The sequence below is a fragment of the Pistacia vera genome, unplaced genomic scaffold, assembly GCF_008641045.1.
Source record: "Pistacia vera cultivar Batoury unplaced genomic scaffold, PisVer_v2 Contig567, whole genome shotgun sequence".
NCBI classification, from domain to species: domain Eukaryota; kingdom Viridiplantae; phylum Streptophyta; class Magnoliopsida; order Sapindales; family Anacardiaceae; genus Pistacia; species Pistacia vera.
The window spans coordinates 622,335-644,515 of NW_022196409.1; the positions used below are offsets into that span (position 1 = coordinate 622,335).

Sequence of the window (22,181 nt, forward strand, 5' to 3'; positions counted from 1 at the left end):
CCACGATAAGAAGAAATTTAACAACCCACCATTGGTTGCGAACTTTTGACGATCAGGGTTGTTCTTTGATTTAGATTTCGATTTGGGAACTGTGGTGCATATTTTGTGTAGCTGTAAAGATTGTTAAATCAAAAGATATAGCTTTATTTTTCTTTTTTAGGATTTGTGGAGGCCACAAGATAGAGGCGTTGGCCGTTGAGACGGAAAGAAGAGAAAGAGATTAGTGGGGTCGAAGATATTTTATGTGGTGAGTTTTTTTATTGGATTTAAACAAATATAATTGTGGTTTCTGTGTGTGTTAAAGTCGTAATTATACGAGTGAACAAACGCAAGTTGTGTTTTGTCTGTTTTTGTGAATTGTGAGTTTGTGACGTGCATGATTTGTCATGTATTGCCGGCAATCTTGTTGGTGGTGGGGATTATTTTTACTGTGAATGGTCATTGGAGCAAAGACTTTACCTTTTGGGCTAATTTATTTGCTTGGTGATGGGGTGTTGCAGGTATGAAATTAAGTATATAACTCATCAATTGTTTTGTTGCTGTTGTTTGTTGGGTAAATTAAGTTTCTGAAAACAGTGACCATTTTGCTCAGCTTTGGATAGCCGAAATTTTGTTTTTGTTTTTTATTTTCTTTTTTCTTAAATTAAGTTTCTGCAGGGGTGTGTTGTTTCTTGTTTGGACAGTGACCATTTTTCTCTGCTTTGGATATCCCCATTTTTTCTTTTAACTGAATATTTCTTGGGCTTGAACACTTTGGATTTTTTTTCCAGTATTTTCCCATCTTCTTATTCCTACTTTATCTCCTGTTTCTTCTTCTGGTTTGGTATTTGGTTCTTTCCTTTGCTTAGATGATCGCTATTTGTTTCTTATTTGAATTCCTACGGAATTTATGTATGGTTTCTCTTTTTCTGCTTGAGACTTTTGAGGCTTCTGCTTCTTCTTTCCCTTCTCCATATCCCTTTTTTACTTGGAGTTCTGTCCCTCAGAATATATATATTTAGTTTCAGTTGGTTTCTTTCAGTTTTTTCCCCAGCATGTCCTTCTGGGTATGGCTAGATCGGTAGTTTCTGCTGTTTGTTGGTATTTCAATGTTCAAATTACAGTTAATGAATAGGTCTGATCTCTGTTTATTGACATGGCTGCAGGGTTTCTATGCTCACATGACTCTCGCTTGTGTGATTTTTTCTGAGTCATCAATTTAATCAAGTTGGAAGCATTTCACTGGAGAGAATTGATTTCCTTGAGGGCAATGGAAAATTCCTATGAGACATCTAATGGTAACGGACCAACTAGTAATGGCCACGTTATAAAGCACTCTCCTTACCAGCAATGTGTTAAGGGCTCTCTACCTTGGCTTGATTTAAGAGTTTTCTATGTTAGAATCAGCAAATGTGAGATTGATGATTCGACGCCTGAGTGCCTCACACTAAATCATCTTCCACTGCATCCCAACACCCTTCTTGAAGTAAATGGTGTTAGAACGAGTATCTATTCTGATGGGGCTTCAACACTACTTAGAAGGGATAGATTGGATAAGAGATCTGAAGAAGTAACATTTGTGAGCACTGATAGTATAAGGATGACAGGAAGTGTGAAGTTTGAGGTTTTTGATAAGGATGTTCTTGTGCTATCTGGGGTTCTAGAATTTTGTAACAGCAATGGGTTTGCTGGGGATCCTGGAAACCATGACCAGAGATGGAGCATGAACTGTGAATCAGAAATGACCTCGGGCACTGGTTTCCTGAAGGCTAAACAATTTATGGGTTCAGACTCTGCTTCACCAGCAATTGAGGTGTATGTTGCAGGGTCCTTCTCTGGCACTCCAATCATTTTAACAAAGACTTTGCAGCTTAGTTCTCGAAAAAAGCAAACAAGGAAGGGGATGTTGGGTTCCATACCAGAGTATGAGGCATATGAATTTGAGAAAGATGGTCCATCTGCGCTTCCTTTGCAGGTACATGTTAGTTTCAAAGTTTAACCTTTAAAGTTGAAGGAAACTCAAGTTTTAAATGCTTAGGATGTTTTTGTCTTCTCTCAATTTTGTAATACATTACTTTTCCATTTTTATAACCCATATATGTCTTGGTACAACCGAAAAGCTTTACTGGCTTGTAACTTTTTTCTTGTTGCAAGAATGATTGATCTCTTTTTCTATGGCTATCTGTATATTTTGTTCCATATACAAATTTGATCAAGTCATGTGTGTTACACATTTGCCTCTACTGGTTTTGTTTAAATAAGCATCCAAAAGTTGATTCTCACCTCTTAAAGAGAAGAAAAACTCTAATGACTCCCTGATTTCTGTTTTAAGGGTTACAGAATTTGGATATGGTCTGGATGTGTATACTGATCCTGTGTATTCATTTTGTCTAGTTTCTTTTTAGATATCCAATTGACACCCAAATTCGATCAACGGATGGTAATTGTTAGAAAAGATATGAAAGATCTTAACCCCAGAATTGTTGTCTATAGTTGCTAGAGAATCCTGTTTCATTTACCACACATTTTGCCTGACAAGATTGCCTTGTGTGGGAGATTAAAAGGTTGAGTTAACTATTATAGCAGTATTTTCTTGTATGGTTATGGAGAATCCATATCGACTCATTTCCACCATTCCGATGATCATGGACATCGCTGTGTGAATTTGATTTATGGTAAAAGAAACACTTCAGAAAGCTCTTCCTCCAAATCCACTTGCATTTTTTATGGGTCCTTTGTCCCATTGCTCTTCGTAGTATCCTTGTTACGGTGAATTTCCTTTTTCACTTTGGAGTTTCTGGGTGAGCTATATTTAACAAACTTATCTATGATTCTGGTGTTCTTTGTAATATACATTTGATATTTGTCTTGGGGAACTGCAGCTGGTCAAGAATCAATTATGCTTTCATTTTGAGATTTTTTTTTTTTCTTATATTGCTGCTCAATCTGCATCTGATTATGCACAAAGAATTCTGCTTTACATATTCTTCATGATTTTTCAGATATCAGAGTACTCAAATCACAAACCAGAAAATGAAGACTACGACCTCCTTTACCGGGGGACTGAATATTTGCATGGTGAATATTTAGAAGGTGAAGATGGGGAACTCTCATGGTTCAATGCAGGTGTGAGGGTGGGTGTTGGCATTGGCCTCAGCATATGTGTGGGAATCGGGTTAGGTGTCGGTTTACTGGTTCAAACCTACCAAGGCACAACCCGAAACTTCAGAAGGCGGCGTCTATAGCAACATCCAATGTTATCATCATCCAAATGGGAAGCTAACATATCGGCGTTTCTGACAGATTGCAGATGATTGATTAGAAGGTCGAAGTTTTTTGTAATTAAGTGCGGTTGAGGCAAGACTTTCCAGTTTTTTTCTTGGTTTTGTTATTCGTGTGGGGGAGCAAGTTTAGTCTTTTTATCTACAAAAATAAAGCATAATTCTATTTCACATGTACTACCTTACAGCAGTTATCTTGCCTGTATATCCTGCACCTATAGTTTTCATAAATGTATAAGTTCATTGCATAGTTGTAGAATCTTGTCAGATGAAGCTGTTATGATTTTGTTTATAAATAGCACAAATTTTGTTTTTTTTGGTATCCATCCGCCGGGGGGTGTGGGGGGTTTGGTGGGGAAGCAATGTCTCCTTTGCATAATATGGATTCCAAACATTCATGATCTGGATGTGAATGAGACTATCTCTCTAGGGATTGTGAAAGATGATCCACTAGAAATATTCTTGTTATTGCATCGACTCGTATTCCCCAAAAAGTGGATCCCGCTCTGATAGCCTCGAATAAATTAAATACATGCATTAAGATACGAAGGCTTCTTATTCCACAACAACGAAAGCACTTTTTCACTCTTTCATATACTATGGGATTTCACTTGGAAAAGAAAATGTTTCACACTAATGGATTCAGGAAGGTAATGGTCAAGTAAGTCTCCAGTGATTATCCCTTATTAATAGTCGTGGAGATTCGAACTCATGATCTCTTGAGTAATATACTCAAAAGTCTTAAGCGAATCGTCAAGCTATCTAGAAGTCTAGTTAGTAAATTCGCGAATTATACGTCCAATTGTTTAATTAGCGAATTTCTGTATTTTATCACTTCAACCGTATTATTCGCGAACTATATGCCTTAGATGTTTTATTCGTGAAATTATTCTTGCATCTGAATTTTTGCCGAATTTTTATAAACGTATTTTTCACCATTTGTCGTATCATGCTTGTAAAATTCTCGTACCCCTTTTTTTGTCCTACCTTTATATTTAAAATACTATATTAATTTTAACTAAATAGTTCATGAAAAGTGTTAAAACCAAGATTAATATTATCGTATTTTTTAAAACATATTATTGATAATGTGTCGTATTAAACTCATATATACTCGCATTATATTTTTCCTATATCTGAACTTTTATAAATATATTTTTTATTATTTATCGTATCATATGTTAAAATTTTCATACCTTTTTTTTTTTATCGTATCTATATATACTAAAGTCTAGTTAAATAGCATAGCACTAAAGCTGTGGTAATAGAAAGAGGTGTAGACTGTAGATCTCTTTATTGACAAGTTAATGTCTCAATTATTGTGTCCAAACACTTAAAGGCTTCATTTGTGGACTATATTTGCCATCATTTCACGTTCACCACTTTTTAGTGTCAGCTCAGCCATGACTCCACGAGAACCCACTTCACACGGCAGTGCCATTTTCTCCTGGAAAGATCACAGAAAGTAGAAAGTCCCCAGCGCGAGAGAGACAGATGGGGATGTTTGAAATGGCTATTAACGGCCCCTAACCTCTCTTTGACTGTAGTGTTGTTTATTCCCCAGCTGTCTACTAGAGAATATTACTTAGTTGGACATGATTGATTTTATGATTAAATAATGGTAAAATGTAATATCAGAACTTATCTTGATCTTGTTGAATGTGGGGTCATGATGATGATGATGATGATGATGATGAAGCTTGTGTAGTGCATAATTGAAGGAGATAGCTTTGGGCCTGTTAATGGAAAAATGTTTTAAATGTCAAAGTTGCCCAAAACAGCATAGAAACAAACAGGACATACTACGTCGATTGCCCATCACTGTTGTAATTCGACTACTCTCTCCTGGCTTAGGGATTTTTTGAGTAAACGACTTGTTCCCAACCAAGGTTTGTCTTAAATGACCACTTACTCACTAAAAATTTATATTTCGTTAACATTTAAAATACACTTCATTTTTTCAACCGGTATTCGGTAAGTTATCAGGAGCTAGGGTGAAAGGGATTTTATAGAGTGGAGGTCGGTAGATCGAATGGTGGTAACCAATGGTTCGAAAACCAGACTAGACTATGACCTGTTCAAAGGTCCGGTTTCCAGTTTGACCGATTGGATCGGTCGGTTGGACCGTATTCTGTAAAATTATTTTTAGTCTCTGAAGGTTTGAAATTCATAAAAAACACCCCTATAATACTCCCTTACAGTTTTAAATCTGTCTAAAACACCCCTGTCGAGTGAAGAAACTGGTGAGTGGTGGCGGCAGCAATGATCGACGGCCAATCGAAGTTGGAATCATGGGGCTTTTGATGCATAAGTTCCGGCGAATCTGATGGTGGTGCTAGGGAGTTCCATCGGCGCCGGAACTCGCCGGAATCAACAAAAAAAGCCCGACGATCGTGTGAACTTTAGATGGACGGCGAGTGACGAAGGCTGGACGACGGCAACTGAAAATGGTTGGGTTTTGTCGTGGAGAAGTAGTCACATCGAATGGTGGTGTTTTCGCCGTCGAACAATTCTGGAATCAGGCGAGATTGAGCGGTGATTGGACCGTGACTCGACAGTATTCCGGCAGTCCAACCGCAGCTTAATCCGGTTTAACAGAAAATGACAGTTTTCATGAGATACCGGACTGGAAATACTACCGACTCCAGATCGAACCGGTCCGACCGGAAGGTCCAGTTCGGTTCTCAGAACATTAGTGGTAACTGATTGAATATTAGCTGTCGGAATCAACCGAAAATCAACAAAGAATGGAAAACCCTAGTTTTGTGATGGCCGACAATCGACAATAAATCAAGTGTTGGAGTGAAGTATTTTATAAAAAGGAGACCAAAGATTTAAATAGTGGTCACGAAAATAATTTTTACAGTCAAAATTGACTTTGGATAATAACAAAATAATTAACTTTGAATGAAAAAAATGATATTTTGAAACTTTTGGATGGGAAAGTGTCGTTAAGGCAAACCTTAGGTGGAAAAAAGTCTGTCTTTTACCCATCGTAATATACTCTTGACACATCTCCAAAGATTAATATCTTGAATTCGAATCGAGAAGACTGCTTAAAACCCACTATTTGTATTAAATAAGTGACAAATTCAAGCCTACCAACCAAATAAAGATTAAATCATAATCATCCAAACCTCACTGTACTTGAAATGGCAATTAACGACCCCAAACCTCTCTCTTTTATTGTGGTGTTGCTTATTCCCCAGCTGTTTGCTAGAGAATATTTACTTGGGAAAGTTGAAAATTACTTAGTTGGACATGATTGATTTTATGATTAAATAATGGTAAAAAGTTTTCTTAGTATAATTTAATGTAATATCAGAATTTATCTTGATCTTGTTGAATGTGGGGTCATGATGATGATGATTGAAGCTTGCGTAGTGCATAGTTGAAGGAAATAGCTTTGGGCCTGTAAATGGAACTGTTTTAGCAACCCTCCAACGTGTTTTGACTTTTGAGAGAAAAGGACTTTTTCTCACCCAAAGTTTCTCTTAATGATCTTTTTCCACCCAAAAAGTTTTAAAATATCACTTTTTCACCCAAAATTAATATTCTATTACTACCTAGAGCCTATTCTGGCGGAATTTTTTTTTTTCAATTACCACCATTTGAACCTTCAGTCTATTATCTACAAAACTCTTCTCACTCCGATATCTGATTTCTCTTTGGTTCTCGGCCACCGCAAAGCTAGTGTTTCTTGTTCTTAGCTGATTTTCGGCTGATTCTGGTATTGAATATTCAACAGATCACCACCATTCAATCCACCAGCCTTCGCTCTATGAAAATCCTCTTACATTGCCTCTTGGTAACTCGTCGAACGCCGACTAAGAAAGTGAATTGTTTTTTTGGTGTTTGTCGGGGTCATTTGTTAGGATGGAATCGGTGTTGTGGCAAATGAAGTGACCGGGGAAGAAGATTGGTACGGTTTTATTATTAATAGAGGATTTGCGGAGGACACGTGGCTATACCAACAAGCGAGTAGGTGAATCTACATGGTCGCTGAGCGTCTAAAGAAATTGCTGAAGACACAAGATAGGGAGGCAGGGTGTGTTTATTTTATTATTTTGAGTAGTATTTTTGAAATATTATTGTTAAGTTGTGCTGGATTATTATTACAAGGTAGAATTTGAAAATTTACCAAAAAAACCCATAAGTTTGTTAATTTAGCTAAACACCCCCAATAATAAAAAGTTTATAAATTGATAAAAACACTCCCATCCACTAAACCTAGCAAAAAGGGTGGGTGGACCGGGTACGGGTTAGGTCATCACGGGTATAGGCCATACGAGTTCAATACGAGTTGAAGTATACGGGTCTAAAATATTGGACCCGTACCTTGCCCTATGCGGGTACGGGTGGACCCGTGGGTACCCGTTTTTTCTCTCTCCAAGTTTTAGTTTTTACAGTTTTACCCCTAGTAGTTTTCAATTATGATAGTTACACCCCTAAAATTCCTACAGTTTTAATTTTTTACAACTGAGTTCGTTTTGTTCTTACTGAGTTGTCTTATCAATTTAAGTTTTTATTATATGGTCCAGTTGTCTGTAAATTCATAGGAGAATTGCATCAGAGAAATTGAAATAATCGGAGATGAGGGATTAGACAATCGTTTAAAACTTAGACATGATTGAGGTAGTTGAACATCTAGTCATTGATCATTCATAAAATTGAAGCCTTTTCAAGGAAAGACAAGCTGTTTTATATCACAAAGCTTTTTAATGTTTTTATTTTAAAAATTAAATTCAAGAATAAAAATAAAAAGAAATTCTCTTCCTCTATTGACAAATTTTCATTCTTTTCACGACTCCCCACTTTGAATGGCGAATGCTCAAATGAGAAATTGACGTTTTGTTGTTTTTCAAATACCCTTTTTAAAATTCTCTTCTTTGCAAGATCAAATCAACAATGGATCACCAAAACAAGAAATTGGAGGGGAAACAAAATGAAAAAGAGAGGGAGAGCAATGAAGTTTTTATTACAAGAATACAAATACAATTATTGCTGCAAGAAAAAAAAAAGGGGGGAACACACTTGATGAAAATAAGAATATGAAGATGTACATACATTTAACTTCAAACAGGGGATAGTCTTTAACCTAATGTAAAATGCCAAAACAAAAATAAGAAACCCAGTTGACCAAAGAGGGACAAGCTATTTTTGCCGCCAGCAAGCTTGGTGGCCCTAATATCTGCTGCAAGCAAGAAGTGGATATTCAAACATCTCAATTTTAATACAAAACTATCCAAAAAAATTTAGAAAAAAAATTACAGTTATGTAATCAGCCAAAATATACAAATCTTGTGAAAGATATTCTACCCAACAATAGCATGATCACAGAGGTCAATTAAGCATCAAACAAACTGCAGCTTTTCTGGAACAAAGATGGATACAATAAAAACAAATCTTGAAGCCCAACTCACCGATCTACGACTGCAATGGTGAGGAGGAGAGCCGCGAGCCTTGCGACGGAGAGAGAGAGGAGATGACAAGCCGACACTTGACGACGTGAGAAAAAGGAGATGACGAGCTGACGCCCGAGTCCTGATGACGTGAGAGAGAGGAGATGACCAGCCGACGAGGATGAGTGAGGGCGACCAACGACGGTGGGATTGGGAATGGGAATGACGGATGAGAGATTGAGAGTTTAGAGAATGAATAAATCAGGTGAGGTATACTGATGAGTGATGAGAGATTGAGAGGCGGGAGAGAATAAGTTATTTTGATTTTTGACATTTGTTTTAGAGTTAGGGACTTAGGGTTAGGGATTTGCAAAAACGGGTACCCGCGGGTGCCCGCATGTTCACCCACATAACCCCTCAATAATACGGGTACGAGTTTAAAAAAAGGGTCCAATATATTAGACCCGTACCCCATATTTTTTACCCAGGTACGGGCCAACCCGCGGGTCTGGACCCATTTTGCTAAGTCTACCACCCACCCACAGTTGCTAGATTCTGACCACCATCGCTGGAATCTAGTGTCATTGCGTACGACCGGTCAGATGTGGCTGGTCGTACGCCACTATGACCTTTTCTAGCTAGATCTACGACCAGATTTGGCCGTTGATGGCCAAATCTGGCCGTCAACAATAGCCAAAGACATGGTCGTCGTTGACGGTTAACGATGGCCATATATTAGCTATCATTAACGGTCAGATGTGGCCAAAGATCTGGTCGTTGAATCTGGCCTTTTCCGACTAGATCCACGGTGGATCTTACCAAAAAATGCTAGGCGGTTTGAAGATGGCCAGAATCCAGCGTAATTGTCCCATCTTGGGATGTAGAGGCGGTTGCCGGAATCTGACAAATGTGGGTGGGTGGGGGTGTTTTTGTCAATTTATAAAACTTTTTTGTTGAGGGTGTTTAGTTAAATTAACAAACCTATGTGGGTTTAAAACAGTTAAATATTATAAGATATGATTTTGAGAATAGGGAAACAAACATGCATTTTTTAAGGATAGGAATAGAGTATTTTTTTTAAAAAGGAAACAAACACAACCTAGGTATTTAAGAAATGGCGCTTTCACTTCTTTAATCTTACAATTTATAGTGCTTATCCAATACTCTTTTTTTAATATTATTTAATCATGATTAATTAATAGTAATAACCCTGTTTAAGAATTAGATAACCTATGCTCCCAAATAATAATAAACATAATGTAGTACAGTTCTATACTCTATTCTTGCTGATTTTTCTCTTAAAGAATGTGTTAAATATAGCTAAAGCAACATCCTCTACGCATGCCATCAATGTTTACCTTCATCTCGTTCTGCTTATGGTCATGGTTGGACAGATGGCAAGAGCGAAAACTTCTTATAGACATGTCTTTTAACTCTTTACAGAAGTTTTGATATTGTTCTTCTTTACTTCTTCCGTCGATCAACATATACAGAGGCACTCGGTGAATTGACGTTCAGTTCCACTCCTCGAATATGATACTGCATTCATGATGGCCTACTCCCGCCATCGCCAGAGCTTCAATGGCCATTTGAAACAGGCACCAATTTCACAAACACTACATTAAGTGATACAACACTTTAGATCTAACTTATAAGGAAAAATAGAACCTATAATTAAAAGGAATACAAATACTAAACGTACTAAGTGCTGAAGTTGTCGACTACTTCAGCATTAATGGGTAACGGAGACGCACTCGGGGGCCTCTGAGTCCGTAGGCAGTTTTGGGCTTTTCTATGTATAACCGCTGTAGGATTTCTTTTAAGTTACTAATTCTTTATTGGACTGGGCTTAGAAATAGGAATCCTTGTAAAACTAGGTTTAATCTCTTAAACCTAGTATATAAACATAACTTTTCTCTTGTTATGTGGGTTAGAGCAATTCATTCATTGTAAACGAGAGAGGTGAGGTATATTGCAATAATATTGACTCAGCTGGACGTAGCCCACATTGGGTGAACCAGGGTAAATCGAGCGTATTGTTTTCTTTGTTTACTGTTTGATTTTTTTTACTATTATATTTTGTTCCTGTTGTTGTCTCTATTTCGTTCACTAAGTAATACTAAAAAAATTAAGTTTTCTTTTATATGTACACATTTATATAATTAAATTTATCGCGCTTTATATACATATATGCATTGGTGCGTTTTGGTTCTCAAAGTTTGGCTGCCGGTTGAATGTTGTTTTATTTGCTTAGTTTGTTGGACATTGACTTCACGAATTTTTATTATAAATTTCCTTAGGTTATTTGATTAAACCACATCTTCGTCTTTGCTATTTTTTTGACATACTATTGTATGAAAACATTTCATATGTTGAATATTGATCAAATTAGAAGAAATGATTGCTCGTGGGTAGTGTCGGACCGATGGTTTTATTTCTTATATATATATATATTTTTTATATATATTGGACTTGATATGATATTTGAGAATTTGTTCTTAAAATTGTAAACATAGTATAACATAAAGAGCAATGCTACAGTTACTGAAGAATACGCACCAAATTCGTGCATCGAATGATGTGGTATAATCCTGACCGTCGATTAATATTAAATCATAATTAATCGACAGTTAGGATTGCGTCACGTCAGTCGGTGTACGAATTCGGTGCGCATTCTTCGGTAATTGTATTATTTTCCTAACCTAAAAGTGGTGATTGCTCATGTGTATTATGATGTGATGTTGGAGTAGTTTTTAATCTGGATTAAACTATCAGTTTTGAAACATGTTTGGAAATTTTTAATTTCACCCCTTTTTAGACCCTTTTTCCCTAGGTTCACAGGAAGATGGCGTCGAGGAGTGATTCCTCTTGAGGTTGGGCTGAACGTCATCGACTCTTCATGTGTGTAAAGATGTCACATTTTGTTTTCGCTGCAGAATTATGTTTTATTTCATATGTTTGTCTCACGCTTGATTGAAAATGTTATAAGGATCTAATACCATCCGTTTTTGGATTTTACAAAACATGTGTGTATCTTTTTCAAGATGACACCAAGAGAATTTTTTTTTTTTTTTTTTTTTTAATGAAAAATGTATTCTGAATACAGGTTTTCAGATTTCCACACGACACGTCTTGATCACTCAAGTCTCATGCGTGCGCCTGAAGCCTATGGGATAGAGAGGGTCGGGGCGGATCGTGTCAGATATTAATTCCAAACTTCATATTAATAATCAAGAATCAGTGGCATGATATCAGAACCTTTAGATACATTAACTTTATTACTTAGGTAGGTTGCTATTCCTCGTTAAATATATATGGCAGGATCGCCCCCGCATGAGCCCTATTCTGTGTTTTGCACTTTGAGTAACTTCCATTGGCATATTTAAAATTCTTTTATAAAGTAAAAAGTAATTTTCACTATTTCATTAAACATAGACATTACATTTTTTCTTTTTCCTTTTTCTGGTTATTGGGAAATTGAAAGAAGGCCATGATCGGTTGGTACAGGATTGTTCTGAGTCCTGAATGATATTTCCTGGAATCATATATAGCAAAGACCAAGACTATTAATTTCACAGATTCAAGTCTCCGCAGCCACTTTTTGAGACAGGATAACTCCACTTTTTGTTCCTTTTAACTCAATGAAGTTTACTAAGAAACTTCATTAAAAAAAAAAAAAAGGTAACATTTACAAGGGGTTTTTGAAAAATTCAAGTTTAGTTTTATCATAATAGTTACTGCTATTTCTAGTCTATTCATTATCATATCCGTTTCTGAGATTTAATGCAGAAAAAGGGATGGATTAACTTCATTAATTTCTGCATAAGATATCTTCGTCAACCTCAATTAAGTCCAGTAAATAATAGGATTCTATATTTTAGTTGCTTCGGCACCACTTGGAAAATGACATTTCCAACCTATAAGAAGTCTACGGGTGACCTCCATTTCTCTTCATTCATCACAAAGAATGATGGGTTTTTTGACATGGTTTTATCAACTTCTCTTCCGCCAATCCTAGTTAGTAAATTCGCGAATTATACGCCCACCCGTGATGTATAATTTGCATATTAAGCCTAGCCGTATTATTAGCGAATTATATGCCTCAGCCGTATTATTCGCGGATTATTTCCATGTCCGAATTTTTATAAATGTATTTTTCACCATTTTCCGTATCATGCCCGTAAAATTCTCATACCCTTTTTTGCCGTACCCATATATTTGAAATGTTATATAGATTTTAACCAAATGGCCCATGAAAAGTGCTAAAACTAGGATTGATATTGCCGTATTTTTCAAAACGTATTATTGACAATGTGTCGTATTAAACCCGTATATACCCATATTGTATTTTTTCCATATCCGAATTTTTACAAACGTATTTTTCACCATTTGCCGTATCATACCCGTAAAATTCCTATACCCTTTTTTGTCGTATTTGTATTTACTAACTAGGCCTCCAACTATTGCTCTTTTATTCTTAAACTTGTGCAAAACTCTGCTCTGATGAAAATGGCATGACTAAAGCATACTAATATGCTTCAAGTTCATCAAAGGATCCTTAGCAATATGATTATATATGAATCAACAAATTACAATGAACAAAATTGATCTTTTGTGGCAGAATGCCCTGTTATTGGCAATGCAGGGGCAGTAGCACTCGATCTTTAACAATCTTCAAAATTTTAAGTTCATAAACAATTTGCAGTCATGGGAATGTTACCTTTAACTCAGAAAATAGATTAAAACAGGAGAAATACAAAAAGGGTCTATGAGATCAGAAATGTGTACTGAATTTCAAGCAATAACATTAACCTTACATATCTCAACCTTATCATCTTAGCCATCTATATTCTCTTTTACAACATTTCAGATCATTTCCACTTTTGCTTCAACGTGCGACTTGTACAAATTAGATTATCTCAATATTATTTTTCTATATAAAACAATCGGTGCCTACAAATCAAGTCAAATAGTGAGATTATAAATTAGCGTAGAAATTACTGCTTTCTAATTAGTAGACCAAGACTTCTAATTAAATTATTGGAGAAGTCTTGTAACCCGTTCCACACTGTAAGACCTAAAGAACAAGCTATCGTTCTCAACATATGCAAACCATAATTGTTGATTGACTCTAACCACGTAAATATCGTGTCTCATTGTATAATATGATTTTATTTTTATGTTATTAATATGTTTTCTGTTACGCGATCTTCTAATACATTCATCATGTTTTGAAACTTAAAACTGGTGACATTTAAAGCCACCCAATTGGAAACACAATTTATGCTTAATGTCTCTAAACAATTTCTAAGATGCTCAAGCTAAAATTGTGGCTGCATGGTCTTAATCCCCGAAAATTATTAAAGGATATTTCCTATTATAGATTCCTGTTCTTAATAAAGATTGATTTTTTTCTCACAATTGAAGAATAGGAACTGTGAAAAACATGTGGAGTTTAAGAATACCTTTACAATTGATAATAGTTATTCTTATCGTTGTGAAAAATATTCTTATCCTAAGACAGAATCCTGGAGAGTACTGATTGCTGCTCATGGGATGGAGTCACTTGTGATAGCTTCATAGGTCGAGTAATTGGCCTTGATCTTTCTTCTAGTTGGATCCATGGCGTTGTATATGACAACAGTAGTCTCTTCCTCCTTCACCATCTCCAAAAGCTCAATCTAGCTTGTAATGATTTCAGTGAATCCACCATCTCATCCAAGTTTGGTCAGTTTATGAAACTGGCACATCTTAACCTTTCTTTCTCCGGTTTCTATTGTTGGAGTTGTCGACTACTTCAGTATTAATGGGTAACGGAGACGCACTCGGGGGTCCCGCTGCCCAGTCAACGGGCGGGTGCCCCGCTCCCCGGTGAGCGGGCGGGGGTCGCGGGGGCAGTGCCCCCGAGCCCGTAGGCGGTTTTGGGCTTTTCCATGTATGACCGCTGTAGGATTTCTTTTAAGTTATTAATTTCTTTTTGGGTTGGGCTTAGGAATAGGAATCCTTGTAAAACTAGGTTTAATCTCTTAAACCTAGTACATACTTTTCTCTTGTTATGAGTGTTAGAGTAATTCATTCATTGTAAACGAGAGAGGTGAGGCATATTGCAATAATATTGACTCAGCTGGACGTATCCTATATTGGGTGAACCAGGGTAAATCGCGCGTATTATTTTTCTTTGTTTACTGTTTGATTTGCTTTACTATTATATTTTGTTCCTGTTGTTGTCTCTATTTCGTTCATCTATGGCCTAATACCTACTGAAATCTATCACCTAGCAGAACTTGTTTCAATTGATCTTTCTGTTAATCTCTGTGATAGATTACCAGAACTCAGCCCACATGTTTTCAATAAGCAATTGCAGAATCTAACAAAATTAAGACATCTTCATCTTGATGGAGTGAATATGTCTTCAGTTGCTCCTGGCTCCTTGGTGAACCTGTCTTCAACTCTTATATCACTTGTTATCAGCAATACAGGCCTGCAAGGCGACTTCCCAGAAGACATTTTCTGCCTTCCATTCCTCCAAAAGTTGAGTTTAACCGAAAATCGAATTCTAACAGGTACTTTACCAAAGTATAATTTGAGCTCTTCACTGAGATTCTTAGCTCTCTCTGACACAAATTTCTCTGGAAAGTTACCTGACACAATTGGCAATCTTGGGTACTTGAATGTGTTGGATCTTTCTTCCAATGAATTCACTTTGGAATTGCACGAAAGTAACTTCTTTGTATTTGTCATCCAATAAATTCAATGGCCAAGTCGCAGCATCACTATCTAAACTTAGTTAGCTTACAAGTTTAAATCTCAGAGTAGAACAATTTTGAAGGAAAGTTTCCATATGTTTTTGGCAACCTCAGCAAATTAACTGATCTATATCTTTCATTCAATAATTTCAGTGGTCAGTTGCCATCTTCAGCATTCAACTTCTCACAGCTATCTGTATTAGACTTTTCCGAAAATCAAGTTGATGGTCATATTCCATTTCAAGGTTTATGTTCTCTTCTTGCAACATAAATGAATTCCCTATTTTCTTAAGAACCTCAGAATGCTTGGAAATCTTAGACCTTTCAAACAATAGAATTCATGGCCAAATTACTCAATGGGAATTTTGTCACCATTTGTCCTATTTGAATCTCTCTCACAATTTTCTTACAAGTTTCTTCCCTTTTGGAAAAAACTTCAAATATGAATCTAGCGGTTCTGGACCTTCAATCCAACTTGCTCCAAGGCCTACTTGTGATTTTAGATGCACCATTTCTGGAAAAGTTATTACTTTCCAACAACATGTTGACAGGAGAGATCTCTTCGTCAATTTGCAACTTGAGCTCTGTTAGATATCTTGACCTATCTTTCAATAGCTTGAGTGGAACAATTCCTCAATGTCTAGGAAACACAAATTGGCTTTCATTCTTGAACCTTGAAATGAACAATTTCAATGGTGACATCCCCTCAATATCTGCATATAGCTTCATTCAATATATTAACCTTAACGACAATAAGTTGGAGGGATCATTACAACCTACTTTGGTTAATTGTAGCCATTTGGAAGTTCTGAATGTTGGGAACAACATGATAAATGATACTTTTCCTCATTGGTTGGCAAAGCTTCCAGAATTACAAATTCTAATATTGAGATCTAACATATTTCATGGTGTGTGAATTTTGGAACTACCAAGGGTGTATTTGTATTTTATTAGGGTATATTTTCATTTTTAAATAATAGGGGGTAATTTAATTCTCCTATGTACCATAGACCAGAATGGAACTTGCATTTTAGGTTCCAGTTCCAGGAACCGGCTAGTTCTTAGCAATTTCAGCAGGTACCCGAAACTGTTCACCCCTAATTTTTATATTGTATTTACAACAGGAAAACTATTATAGTTTGTAATGATGGGTGAAAGAGTAAGGTTCAAAAACATGAGAAGAGTGAATAAAAATCATCCAAGAAGAAGACATTAGACGGTTAAAGCTAGTGCTGCTCTCTATAAGATGAGTCATCCAACTTTTATAAAATATATTTGTAGGTTTGTCTTGATTTAAAAGCATAAGAATTTAAAGTATAATTTCCAGCAGGTTTTCAACATTCTCTTTCTTTTCATAGCAAGGAGGATAGCCGGTTGTGTCTACATGGTCTACTTGTACTCTTCCAACCATCGATTTTCTTCAACTCTCTCGGAGAAGTAATTCGTATGTTATTTTTGGATTGTCAAGTAATTCAAGTAGATGGTAAGCTAATATATTTTTCGTGTACTTTAGATAATGATCTAAAGCGTCGAACGCCGATTAAGAAAATAAAATGTATTTTGGGTATTAACAAAATATAAACGTCGAGTGTGGAAGTAGCATTTTGAAGCTTTTTAATGGGAAAGTGTCATTAAGGCAAATCTTCGGTGGGAAGATGTCGTTTACTCCATGTTTTGATGGCAAAGTTGCCCAAAACAGCATAGAAACAAAATAGGACACTACGTCAATAGCCCATGACAGTTGTAATTCAACTACTCTTCCGGCTTAGAAAATTAAGGATTTATCTTTTACCCATCTTAAATTATACTCTTGACTCATCTCCAAAGGCTAATATCTTGAATTCGAATGCTTAAACCCCACTACTTGTATTAAATAAGTGACAAATTCAAGCCTACCAACCAAATAAAGATAAATCATAAGGGAGAACAAAATTTTCCCACCCAAGGTTTGGCAAAACTACACTTTCCCTCCCATCAAGTTTCAAAATGACACTTTCCCACCCTTCATTAGGTTCTCTTATATTTTCCGTTAATATTTACTAAAAAGACGAAAATACTTTTAAATATTTTATTTTATAAATTTTTTATTATTTTTTAATTAGCTAAAAAGTCAAATATTAAAAATTCAAAAAAGAAAAACTAGTTAACCCCACCTAAAAAGTTAGGAGTAATACTATAAAATTGTTTAAAGTTAAATAATTTCAATATTTATTTATAATGTCATTAATATTACATCACCATTATTTATAGTGTTTTTCATTTTTGCTGATTAACATAAAAAATCAAAATTCCTAATTAATTAAATAAACAAAGAAAAAAAATATCTTTAAACTTGGACTAATAAATAATCGAATAAAAACTTTAAATTAACTAAATTTTAATTTATAATCAACTAATTAAGAAGTAAAATATTTAAGAGTATTTTCGTCTTTTCAATCAAATATTAATAGAAAACACTAACAGAACCTAACAAAAGATAGGAAAGTGTCATTTTGAAACTTGACGGGTGGCAAAGTGTCGTTTCATCAAACCTTGGGTGGGAAAATGTCATCCAAAGCTCACTGTACGAGATGAATAGAGGATATTACAATTGTTTTTTCTATAAACAGTAACATTGCAAAGATTGAAAGCCCAAATAAATAGGCCACTTTACAAATTACACCTAGACGGTAATGTCTTTATCTTCTACAATCTGGTTGAGTTAGTCCCATGACGCAAACAAATTTACAAAGGAACAACATCAAAAGCATTCAGATTTGCTTCTGTTACAAACATGGAAAGATCGGTATTCTTATTATATACAGTCAAATACCATTGTTTATACACAATATAAGACAGTGAAAAACTATACCTCTAAAACAAAGGCTGCAGAAAGAATGCATCTAATTCTAACTACGGTCATCTGTTAGTGAGGGCCGAGTTGCTCGGCGGAACCAGGTGTTGAAGGCTGTGATTAAGTGAGGACAATCTTCGACATTTTTGGTGGAGAAGCTGAGGCACTGTTGCAACAACTCTTGCGCATCTGACATGGGAAGAGTGGATATGATTCTAAGGAATGTTTCTTCAAGCTCCAGGTAGAGTACTTTCTGACTGGGCACCAAAGGCGACACATTGTCTTTGCAAACAATTAGAACAGGAAGCCAATCTTTTACAAGCTTCATCCTAACCTGGAACATGAAAAAAATACAGTTTCTTAGTTTATTTAAACCCTTTGACATGACATTAAACAACCAAGATCTCATTTCTTCAAAGTCAACTAGCAGTTACACAGAAGACTTTAAAACAACGCAATAGGAGTTGGTCGAGGCAAAAAAAATTTATCTAATAACAAGGATAGCAAGAAACTAAGGTCTCCAACTGAAGTCAGAACTTTGTTAAACCTCCGTAGCCATGAGAAAACTTCCAAATATTAAAATCGGGGATGTCCCAAACATTTTTCCAATCAATAATAATGGTTCTTATGAGAAACTAAAAATGGATGGTTGGACTTGTGAAAGTGAATATGAGATTAATTAGAAAGTCTCCCACAGTTGATGTGCGGAAATAGCTTCTTGAAAGCCTCTTCTAATTTTTCTGATCTTCCTTCATTATATCATAGCCTTTTCCTCGTTCCTCTAAACACAGTTCAGAAACCATCAATCACAGACAATAGCTGCCATGTAAACTACTCCTTTGATGAATAATTTTTCCTGAGTTAAGCATATAACCTCCTATTATAATGAATAACTTTTTACATGTAAATGTCACATCTAATGATGGATGAAGAATTGATATGCCGATCATCCAACTTAAACCATAGGCACAACACCCTAAGACCCATCAAGAAAATCCTCCCACTATGCTGATCAAATATATATATATATATATATATATATATATATATTCTATCCAAGTCAAAAAGATGGCAAAGATATCATCAGGGGAAAGCAGGACCTTGCATTCACTGCATACGGAGTTGTCATGACAAGACACGAGTGAAAGGAGATTTTCTTCCGAAAAGAAAAAATAAAATGTCTTAACAGCCACCACCATAAATCTTCAAGCAAGCATCCATGTAAACAATATAATCATACATGGACAGTAACTTAGATTTGTTGAACGCAACTCAAGTCCCTCAAAAGAACCAGAAAATGCAAAGAAGATGGTTGAAACCAGGGAGACAAGAAAAGAGAGACCAACGATTTCATGTAAAACTAACACTACCCTCCATGGGGACTTCCAACTTCATAAATTAACAGCTAAACCTGGCTTTACCATGCAATTTTAAAACTTACAGATAATCATGGATAGATCTTCAAAAAATAAACAAACGCTAATACTACAGAAGTAGGGAATGTTAAGGGGAAAAAAAAAGACTGACAAATCTCAGAAATAATATCCAACAGTAGCATTTGCAAATTCAAATTTTAACCAATAGTGCCATAACATAAGTCATCAACGTGAAACATTATACCATTTTATACAAAATCAAATTGGAAAAAATTTCAGTCCAAATTCCATAACATAGGATTAACTATATAAAGCAGGCATAGAAAGATAAATCACCAAATAACACTAGATATAAATCTATATTACTTTCCACCAAGCAACTGTTTGATTAAATGTCAATCTAGAATAAAACTCTGCAAAAGTCTCAAATCCATACCTGTCTAGCAGCCAAAATGGTGCCCCCAGCGATCCCATTGGCAAGCTTACAAGTACACCTCATCACAACAGATGGCAAACCAGGGACAATGTTCCTCCACGCATCATCCCGAAACGCCCGCTGCAAATCCGCTGTGAACTCCGCCTGCTCGCTCCACTCTTTCACTGCACTATCCGCCACTCTCAACTCTATCATCCTCTCCACCAACCACACCAAATGCCGCCCATTCGTCATCGCCGTATGCAAATTCAACCTCTGTATTGCCTCCGTCTCATTCGTATCCCCTCTAAAATCGGGACTCGAGTACTCCTCCAAACTCTCTTTCACCACCTTCAAACTCTCCTCAAACGCCCTCTCTAAAACACGTCTCGCCGACTCCCTCGAAGCGAACTCCCTCAGCAGCTTCGCCACAAACGCCTTCACGAAGGCCATGTTTGGATGGTTGTGAATTGCTGACGTAATAAGTCCGTGAAGCATTTCTTCGCACGAATCATCGTGCGAATAAACCCTAGATAAGAGTTCTCTGGATTCTTCTTCCCGTAATAAAGGAATTATCTCGATAACTCTCTTTTCTTCCTCTTCGGTCCACGGTACTGCTTCGATAAATTTAATGCACGCTTTTACACAATCTTCGAAGAGTAATTGTAAAGCGACCAGGAGTAAATCGAGAGCTACGGTGACACTGTTTATAACCGAAGAGAAATCGTCTGTGTAAAGAAGCTGCATGACTGTCTCGTGATCGGAGATTGAGCTTGGCTTGGTACTTGACACGCCAAAATTGAGACGGATGACTTTCTTGTCGCTATCGGAGACAATGTCATTGTTGTTAGGACTAGAGTTTTGCCAGCGATCGGAGAGGAAAGCGGCGAAGTATTTGGAGCGGCGGAGGACGTCGGAGTGGAGATAGATCTGGACCTCGTCTTCGGCGGAGGATTCGGCGACGAAAGGGGAAGACGAATCCACGTACAGGCGGAGGATGACGTCGGCGGTGGAGTCGTCGTTGAATGAGGAAATGGATTTGATACGTCGGAGTTTCATAGTGGATTCCGAACGGGTCGTGTCGACAGCGTGGCGCGTGGAGGTAGTGTGGTAAGGCACGCGCTTTCGTTTTTTGGTGTTTGTCGGGATCATTTGTTAGGATTGAATCGATGTTGTGGGTGGCAAACGAAAAAACCGGGGAAGGGAATGGGTACGGTTTTATTATTGAGTAGAGGATTTGCAGAGGACACGTGGCTATACCAACAAGCGAGTAGGTGAATCTATGTGGCCGCTGGGCGTCTAAAGAAGTTGCTGAAGACGCTAGATGGGCAGGTATTTACGGACTGGCGCTTTCACTTTTATCTTACAATTCAGTGCTTATCCAATACTCTTTTTTTTTTTATATATATATTATTTAATCTTGATTAATTAATAGTAATAACCCTGTTTATGAATTAGATTTAACATATGCTCCCAATTAGGGCCGGGCCGGGCCGGGTTTTTCATTCCCCCTTAGATCAACCCTAAACTTGGAATTAACAAAAAGCCGAAGAACTTCCACCTACCCAAAGTTTGCCATAAAGACAAATGGATATCGAAAGGTTTAGAAATGACAAATAGATATTTTCTGTTATATTCTGTTAGAGATTTCTGTCTGCTAAAAGATAATATAGTAATTTCATCTACGGTCACAAAATTTTTAAATTTTAAATCTTTTTCTCCGTATCCATTCTCACCCCAAGCCCATTTGCACAACCCTCTTGCCTCATCGATTGATTTTTGATCAGATTTATCATTTTTCTGCGAAGTTCGATGGTAAACAGTGACACTGGCCCTTGTTGGTGCACATTAGGAATGGAGATCGGTGACTACGACCTTTTGTCGAGCACGTTGTTTGTGTGTGCTAGAAAATGTCGAAGATGGGAGGCTTGAGGAGTGACGGCGACCAAAAAACACAACCCACACAAGCAAACAACACTTCAACAACAATATTTTCAACAACAAACTCCAAAAGAGCCTAAGATCATCAACAAAGGAGTGGTAGTATGTTGGTTTGGTTGGGAAATTTTCACAAACAGTTGGAGGGCGGGCAAACACTGAGTATTAGACAACAAACGACAAGTGGGGAGGAGCGATGGCATGTTGGGTT

The 22,181-nt window shown here is 36.6% G+C and overlaps 2 protein-coding genes across 3 annotated transcripts; one reads left to right on the forward strand and one right to left on the reverse strand.

Annotated features, from left to right (window-relative positions):
• The first annotated feature begins 355 nt into the window (after window positions 1-355).
• LOC116108632 (uncharacterized protein At1g01500-like) lies at window positions 356-3,575 on the forward strand. Of its 2 annotated transcripts, none has more exons than XM_031394878.1 (3): window positions 356-500; window positions 1,146-1,954; window positions 2,982-3,575. In XM_031394878.1, the coding sequence occupies exons 2-3, from the start codon at window positions 1,250-1,252 to the stop codon at window positions 3,222-3,224; spliced, it is 948 nt and encodes a 315-aa protein (XP_031250738.1). In that variant the 5' UTR covers window positions 356-500; window positions 1,146-1,249; the 3' UTR covers window positions 3,225-3,575. The 2 variants fall into 2 exon arrangements, with proteins under 2 accessions (XP_031250738.1, XP_031250737.1); XM_031394877.1 differs by lacking the exon at window positions 356-500 and adding an exon at window positions 526-1,046.
• A 14,556-nt stretch (window positions 3,576-18,131) lies between these two features.
• On the reverse strand, window positions 18,132-21,349 carry LOC116108674 (BTB/POZ domain-containing protein At1g63850-like). Its single transcript, XM_031394913.1, has 2 exons — window positions 20,054-21,349; window positions 18,132-18,575 (listed from the first exon to the last, which is right to left on the reverse strand). The coding sequence occupies exons 1-2, from the start codon at window positions 21,182-21,184 to the stop codon at window positions 18,297-18,299; spliced, it is 1,410 nt and encodes a 469-aa protein (XP_031250773.1). The 5' UTR covers window positions 21,185-21,349; the 3' UTR covers window positions 18,132-18,296.
• Window positions 21,350-22,181: the final 832 nt, after the last annotated feature.